Source organism: Vipera ursinii, assembly GCF_947247035.1.
Source record: "Vipera ursinii genome assembly, chromosome: 6".
Taxonomy (NCBI): Eukaryota; Metazoa; Chordata; class Lepidosauria; order Squamata; family Viperidae; genus Vipera; species Vipera ursinii.
This window is the reverse complement of record NC_139515.1, coordinates 19,073,438-19,081,643: the sequence shown is the minus strand read 5'-3', so window position 1 is coordinate 19,081,643 and position 8,206 is coordinate 19,073,438. Positions and strand designations below refer to the sequence as shown.

Below are 8,206 nucleotides of genomic sequence, written 5' to 3'. Positions count from 1 at the left end.
ATGTAGTATATTGATAGATTTTATAGGGTCTAGTGTATTTTTTTATTGTAAAGAGGTTATTTGGTATTCTGCTTTCTGTTACAGGCAGAGCTGCCTTTTAATATATGACTATTTTGTGTTTTTGTATATTTAAATTCAATTAGTATTTATTCTGCATTTAGTTTTCAAGTGCATTAGAAATAATGCAATATTAGTTGTCAACATCTGTGATCAGGTGTGTTTTCCTCAGAGATGGATGCTGTCCATTGCTACAAGATCAAACCTGATCTTGATTAGGATGTTTAGGGCTGCAGAAGTCAGGATAATAACTGGAAGGGGAAGGCAGGAAATACAAACAGTGGGGGAAAAAAATCTCTTTCCTTCCATCCAGTGGTCATCTGGATTTTTGTGACTGTAAACATCCTGAACTCCAAACAACCCTGCTCTCAACATCTCTGGAAACTTAACTCTTCTCTCAGGCTTTGGAGTAACATGGTTGTTGAATCCCTATTGTTTTTTCTATAGAGATTAAAAACTATTTTTTCATAGACGTACATTTTTAAAATTATTCATTGTAAGCTGCCCAAGGCTATCTAGAGTGAGGCAGCCTCCAAATTTAACAAATACATAAATAAAGAAACAAACCCAAATAACTATGGTTTATTCAAGAAATTGTAGTTATAAACAAACTGTGACTTAACTTACCTGCTTACTCAGGTGTTATTTCCATTATTTTATTTATTTATTTATTTTATTACATTTATATACCGCCCTTTCCCGAAGGACTCAGGGCGATTTACAGGGTAATTAAAAACCAAGATACAAAAGTTAAAAACAAGTTTAAAAGAAATTATATTTGTCCCTGTATAAATAAAACCCCAGTTAAAATAAGATTAATCCTCAGCCTGGGCCAGAGAGCTCGAAGAGCCAGGTCTTCAGGCCCCGGCGGAATGAACGGAGGTCGGGGGCAGTCCTCAGCTCCACTGGCAGCTGGTTCCAAAGGGCAGGCGCCCCCACTGAGAAGGCCCTATCCCTGGGTGTTACCCGCCGGCAATCTCTTACCGGTGGCACCCTGAGAAGACCCTCCCTGTGGGAGCGCACTGGACGAAGGGAACTTGATGCCGGCAGCAGGTGTTCCCTCAGATATCCCGGACCCAAGCCATTTAGGGCTTTATTATTATTATTATTATTATTATTATTATTATTATTATTATTATTATTATTATTATTATGTTTCATTAGGCCTATTCCATAAGTGAGTGGGTACTATTTCAGCCTTCATTTTGTGTAATAAAAGTAACCTCATTAGCAGAGGAAACAATGACAAATTAAAAATGCAAATCTATTGAAAAACAACCCAAGTGCTCCAGTAACAACTAAACCTTCCACAAGAAGAGCTGTGTAAGAATGGTATTCAGGTGAGCACAAACTGTAACAACCTGGGATTTCAGATAAAGGAAACAGACCACCTATACAACATCTTCCAACAAAATAGATACCCAGGCAACTTTATCAAAAAGTGCCTGACCACTCAATCCACTATAGACAACCAGCACAAGCTATGAAAAGGACAACATTAGCATATATCAGACAAAATCTCAGAAACAACCCACAAACGATTACAATCACATGGCATCACCGTAGCACACAAATCAACTAACGTCTACCAAAACATCTTAAGCCACCCAAAAGACCATAACCCCAGAAGAAAAAGACAGAAGTCATCGACAACAAACAGTGTAAGAAGTATGAGTAAACCTTTGGTCCTGGTGACCGATTCAGATTGGATCTTGCATACAGTGTAAGGACTACAACAGCCACGATGTAGGACAGACAGGCAGAAGTTAAGCAGAGTACATCCATGAACACCAGTGAGCAGTCAGAAGACAAGATGAGAGCTCCTTTCTCACAACACATTGACAAACTCAACTACAGTTTTAATTGGAAAACTGCAGGCATTGTAGACCAAATCCAAAAGTAATAGGCAATACCTTTAAGACTGGGATTCTAGCAAATCAGACCTCAACAGCCACATAGAGATAAACCATACAGTATTTACACACCATTCATAAGGAGAAAATAAAAAGCTAAGAAGGAAACAAAAGGTCCAGAACACATCCTGTCCAGCAGCCAATATCCAAATAAGTAATGATTAACACCAGACAAACAAGCAGGCAGAAAACAATGCCCTAATCAAGTAACTACCAAGAAGAAAACCACCTCTTCACCAACATGGTAGGGCAATTTATTATATATAAACAGAGCAAACCCCACACTCATGAGCACTGATAATATTATCTAGTTGGGTAATGAAATGTCTGCAAGCAAACAACCAAGCTCAGAGACCACCAAGGACCCCATAGTACTCTTCTCAATCATGAACAGTAACAGACTTTAACCATACAGCTTTCTCAATCACATTAATAGTTTTTCCCCTGAGTTAATGGGAGCTTTTAAAAGTAATAGAAATAACATTTAGAACCAAGGTTTGTAACTTAATATAACTTAGAAAAGGAATCATTTTGTCTCTCTTATATTCTTCTTGCATAGCAAATATTTCAAATTACAGTCAGTTGCCACTGTTTCTCCAGAATAAATCAAGTCTTGTAACACAGCCCTCTTCTCCTTTATTCTTCTCACATAGTAAAATGTAGAGGGCAACCAGTGTAATATGTTTAGCTTAAAGCAAGTGACATGTAAATTATTAATCCACATAGCCTTTCCTATGAATAGGACAAACTGCTGATCTCAAATACAGATTGACAAGAATTTTCCGATCACTTTATGTATTTTATAACAGCTAGAGGCATTTTATTATTTTATTTTAAAACCACTAACAGTGTGATGGAAAAATGGGGGAAACTATCTGTCCACAATCCATAGGTGACCTTAATGAAACATGAATCATGAATCAGTACTTTGAACTTCATGAACCCAGGTATCAAATCAGGCAATTTGGCATAAACTGAAAATATAAAATCATAATTTTATCTTAAAATGTACGTATGTTAAGCTTCAGCTTTATTGGTCAGAGAATGCATGAACTTCTTTTTCACCGTGTACTTACTTAACTGGCTAAATATGAATTTCTATTTAGATTAGTTTATGGCTAATAAATTTCAGTTTAAATAGTTAACTAGATTTCTTTTAGCCCCAAGCTTAAATCTTACAATTTGGGAGTTAAATTTCATGTTCTAATAATATGAAACATATAGCTTTAGCAAGTATAGTAAGTAACTACAGGTAGTCCTCAACTTACAATAGATTGCTTAGTGACCATTTGAAGTTACAATGGACTTTCCTAGGGTAATTATGACCCAATTCTGAATTCTGACAGCTACCTCCTGCCTGCTGTCATGTGACCACATCAGGTGCTGGGCAACAGGCTCATTCAGCATTTATGGCCATGTGCGGTGTCCCGCACATGTGACCACATTTTATTATGTTTTTCCTGAAAATTGGCATTTACTTTCAGCAAAACTGGCCCATAGTGAACTATTTGTTCACTTAAAGACTGTTTAACAAGTACTGCAAGAAAGATAGTAAAATTGGGTTGGTGACTTGGGTGACTTGTTTTATGACTGTCATGACTTATGACTATGATGGACAGGCTCCATTACGGTCATAAGTTGAGGACTATGTATAAATGTTTTTAATGTTTTTTCTCAACATAGGAATATACGGTGGAATAGAATCACAAAATATTGGGAGGGTCCTCTGTCTACCAATCCTATCAGAGCCTAAAGAAGTAAGACTACACACCCTAATCCTGATTAAATTCTCTGTTCCTATTTGAATTAAAACTTTTTTGATGTGAGCACTAGCTATATATTTAAATAAACAGATAACTTGGATTTGTGGGTCATCATACAGCTTCAGAACCAGAGGCATCTATGAGGGTAGAACAAAACCAAAGCTTCACTCTTTTACATGCATCAACTCTTGCTCAGAACATATTCAGTTTGGTTCAAAAATGTTTTAAGATAGAAAGTAAAGTGTAAAAATAAGGTCAAGCTAAGTTTAATAAAATTGAAAACTGTACCCCCCAATAGGTAAAGAAATAGAAAACCCTCACCCAGCAATTTTCATGAAAAGACAGTTTTGCATCATTATCCACCCACTGAGGTTCCTGCTAAAAATTACAACCACTACCAAAAAATTTCTCATTCTTGCAGCAATGGAAAGATGCTGCTCCTTGAACACCAAATCTTTAGACAGTCACAGTCTTAATCTGCAAAATGGAGCAATCCATAAACATGGATTTTTCAATTATATGTATATGTATATGTTTTCTTATAAAATCTTATAAAATCCAGGGTTTGCCTGGAAAGGCTTCTCTGCTGTGTGACTTAATGCTACTAGGTAGTGGGTAGATAAATTTATGTTTATACTTTTTTTTATAAATTTTATAATTTTTTATAACTATAAAACAACACCTCAAACGTGGCCCACTCCCCAGCCAAAATTTATTAAAGGGGAAAAGACACTTTGTTTGAGTGTTGGAAACATGAGCACTGCAATTCAGAGCCCATCCTGTTCGTGTGTCTAAATCACTCAATCACATAATATATTTTGTGTAGAAGGATTGTCACAGAGCACGTTCACCCCTCTTGGATCATTCAAACTCTCCACAGTTCTCCAGTCCTTGGAGAATATAAGGGGGAAAGTAGTTGTGAGCAAAGCTTTCAAAATGGTCTTGCCTGATTTTGTGTGTGTGTCTGTATGTGTGTGAATGCCACAAGCACCTAGACTGCTTTTTTCTTTGCTATGTAATTAATTTTGCTTGGAAGTCAGAAATGCACGGTGTATCAAGAAGATGTTGCTTTCTCTTGGTTTGTCTCAACTACATTGTTCCTCTTTTTTCTTAATATATTAAAGAGAAAAGGCTGGGCTTGATTCATAATTCTTTGTCGTCTACCTAGAAACACCCATAATTACTTGTTCTTCTAAAACAGTCTTGGCAGCTTTAAGACGTGTAGACTTCAGCATGCTGGCTGGGGAATCATTGGAGCAGGCGTCCATACATCTTAAAGTTGTAAGGTTGAGAAACATTAGTCTAGAAGATCCCATTACATTCTGAGACACAATACCTCTTTCATGAAAACATATGGAAGGAAAAATTGGGACTGATGTCAATTTGCTAACAAAAGGGGGGGACACAATTTTGGGAGATTCCATTATTAAGAACTGCTCAAAAATAGATAGATTGTACTGGTTGCTTTTATGCTCTTATGTACTGGTTTTATGAAGTGTGGTTTAAAAAATGTAATATCGGTCTGCCAGGTATTGTCTCCAAGATTAATCTTCTGTCCCAGCTGCAAAGTGCTTTCATTTTATGAGTTCCAATTAATCAAGAGTAAATAATCTCTCTTATACAGTACATAGATACATTACAGTATGGAGTAAATTGACTGGATGGAAACCTAAATTGTCTATCATCTCTTCTGGAATCCTGTATGTCTTTCTGTATAAAAGTAGTTGCAAATGAGCAAGAGGACTGAATAATAACTTGGTGCTTTCTGTGTACTTCTAAACACTTTTCTAAAATTAATGCATAATAAAGGAAATTCTTGCTAAGGTTGGTTGCAAAGTTCACAATCATCTCCATTAACGGGGACTTGTATTTCAAAAGGGTTGATGTTTTTCAGATTATCGCATATCACGTAAATATTTTGAGCACCTTTTGAGATGAAAAGCAGAATTCTATGCTGGGGTGCTATGTTGCTGATAAGGATATATTGAAAAATGGTGGTGTTTAGCTTTACAGTGGGGAAAAGTATATTTTATTTAAATAGAATCTTATATTCTGGGTTGAGAGGGGGATCAAGAGAAGGCACCATCAGTTTGCTACGTCAGTAAACCAGGGTTCTCCTGGAACTGATTTTTCTGAGTGGCAGTTCAGTGAAAAGCAATCTTTGATGTTTAAAACCTTTCTAGCATTGGGAAATCAGAGAACCATGACAAGCCAATTAGCAACTGGGATACCAAGGTGTGGCATGTAACAGGAGAAACAAGGACAGGAGTGACAATTTGAGAGGCAGGCAATTCCCTGGAGGAAATTCTCTGGAACGTTAGAAACAGCTTGCACTGCAAGCCCAGTATTGAATCAATCCAGCTACACATTTGACCAGGGAAACAATCTAACTGCATTTGTGGTGTGCTGGTGGCAGACAACTATACAGACTAACAAGTTTGCATTTTGGATTCTGATCAAGTTGAGCAAGTTATAAGGTCAATTTTTTTTCTCCTACTCTGTGAAAAAGACACAGCACAACATTTTTCTAACTGGAACACCTGGCAGTATCATTAACAGCATTCCACAAGAATCTCTGGTGAGGCAACCAACACTATCCAGTTGACAAGGTGGAGAATAAAGGTGGAGCTGAGGAGCATCCAGTGACAGCATAATAGGACTGGAAGCACATAAGCAGCACATCAGAAATCCATCTCTCCTCATCCAAAAGGTAGCATGGCTCTCCTCAAACTTTTTCTCATGGCTTTCAGCTTTGTCTTCTGGGCAGCAGGTCTAACCATGCTCACCATTGGTATCTGGGCCAAGATTTCATTAGGTACCTACTTGATGCTGTCAACCAATCAATACCCTCCCATCCCCTTCATTTTGTTGGCTGCTGGCATCACTATCATCGTATGGAGCTTTCTGGGTTGCTTTAGTGCTGCCACTGAACATCGTTGCCTACTGCGCACTTATGGGGGCTTCCAGCTGGCTGTCTTGGCTGCTGGACTGACAGCAGGGCTGTCTAGCTTGTTTTATCGTGAGAATATTGCTGAAGGTTTCCAGAATGGACTGCGAGAAGCCATAAATTCCTACAGCAACGATGAGGAAAAAGCAGAAGCCCTGGATTCCATTCAGCGCAACCTGAATTGCTGTGGTATAGACAGTTACCGCGATTGGTTTTCCTCACCCTGGTCTGTGGAACAACAGGCACCTAATAGCTCTGTGCCCCTCAGCTGTTGCAGGACCCGAAAAGGTTGCCTGCATGCTCCACTCCCTTCCGATGCCAGAGGTATTTACCACAACGGATGTTTCAGCAAGGTGCATGACTTTGTCAGCAACAATATGTTCTATATTGCCTCAGCTGCACTTGGGCTGGCCCTCATGCAAGTTGTGGGGATCATCCTTTCTTGCCTCCTGGCTGCACGTATCCTACCACAGGGAGAATCATTTGCAGGGACCATCTCACAGTGAATATGGAGTCCTGAGAGCCTTCCTTCTTCCAAGGCATTGTGGCCTTCTTCCATAAACTTCACTTTGCAGGACCAAATTCTCCAACATTGTTGGATAGTTGCATATCAGATTCTTGTAGATTCCTTTGCTCCATCTAGCATTCCTGAGTCTTCAGTGATTCATTCCCCTTATTCTCCATCTTTCTTATCCTTGTCACCATGACAAGAAACTACACAATGTCTTCTCTCCTTCTCTTTTCTGGTAATATAGAACAATGCTATTTTGTCTTTCAGAACTTTTTTCCCAATTAGCTTCCTTTTTAATACCTGTAGCAACCAGAATTGGCAGCCCTTCTGTAATTCAGCTGGAGATTTTTTGGCTCACTTCACAGATAATTAAACTGCAAAGCTTTTCTCAGTTGGATGCCTTTTAAAAACTACTTCTTTTATCAACAGTGCTAGGAAGAACAAAACCTCCTTTTTTTTTCTTGTGCCAGTCAGTGAAAGTTTTGTGATAACAGTTTGCTGGGTAAGGGCAGTGGAGAGAATTGAGAAGATGACACAGATTAAGGTTAGGAGTTAGTCCCAGTATTATGGTAGGAATGTGGAGGAGGGGGTTGTAACTTAATATAATTCAATCATAGTATACTGTAATATGTTTCTTGAAAAAATAATACTATATGTACTTCCAATTAGAAAAAGGCCCTGTCACTTCAATAGAGTTTATTCTGAAGGAAATCCATAAGATTGCAGTCCAAATGGCAACCCTTGTAGACTCATGAAAAATGCCTTTGACATCATGTTGTAGATCTTAATTCAGCAACTGTTTCTCCTTTAAATTGTATTTTGATAAGTGATGTACCCACATTATTTCAAGGTGTAGTTATAGGCTTAAGATGTTTAAGATAATTGCTCTAACCTGTCTATCTGATACCTAATATTTTATCTACAGCTGATATCACCATACATTAAGTATTGTATGTGAACATTACAGAATTTAAAACCTTGGACTGTGATTTTTTTATTTTGTTTTAATTAGCAA

The 8,206-nt window shown here is 38.0% G+C and overlaps 1 protein-coding gene across 1 annotated transcript; it reads left to right on the top strand.

Annotated features, from left to right (window-relative positions):
* Positions 1 to 6,448: 6,448 nt before the first annotated feature.
* Positions 6,449 to 7,186, top strand: LOC310642742 (tetraspanin-7-like; the record flags this gene model as incomplete). Its single annotated transcript, XM_083366631.1, has 1 exon — positions 6,449 to 7,186. One exon carries the CDS (start codon positions 6,449 to 6,451, stop codon positions 7,184 to 7,186), a length of 738 nt encoding a protein of 245 aa, XP_083222757.1.
* Between the last annotated feature and the right edge of the window lie 1,020 nt (positions 7,187 to 8,206).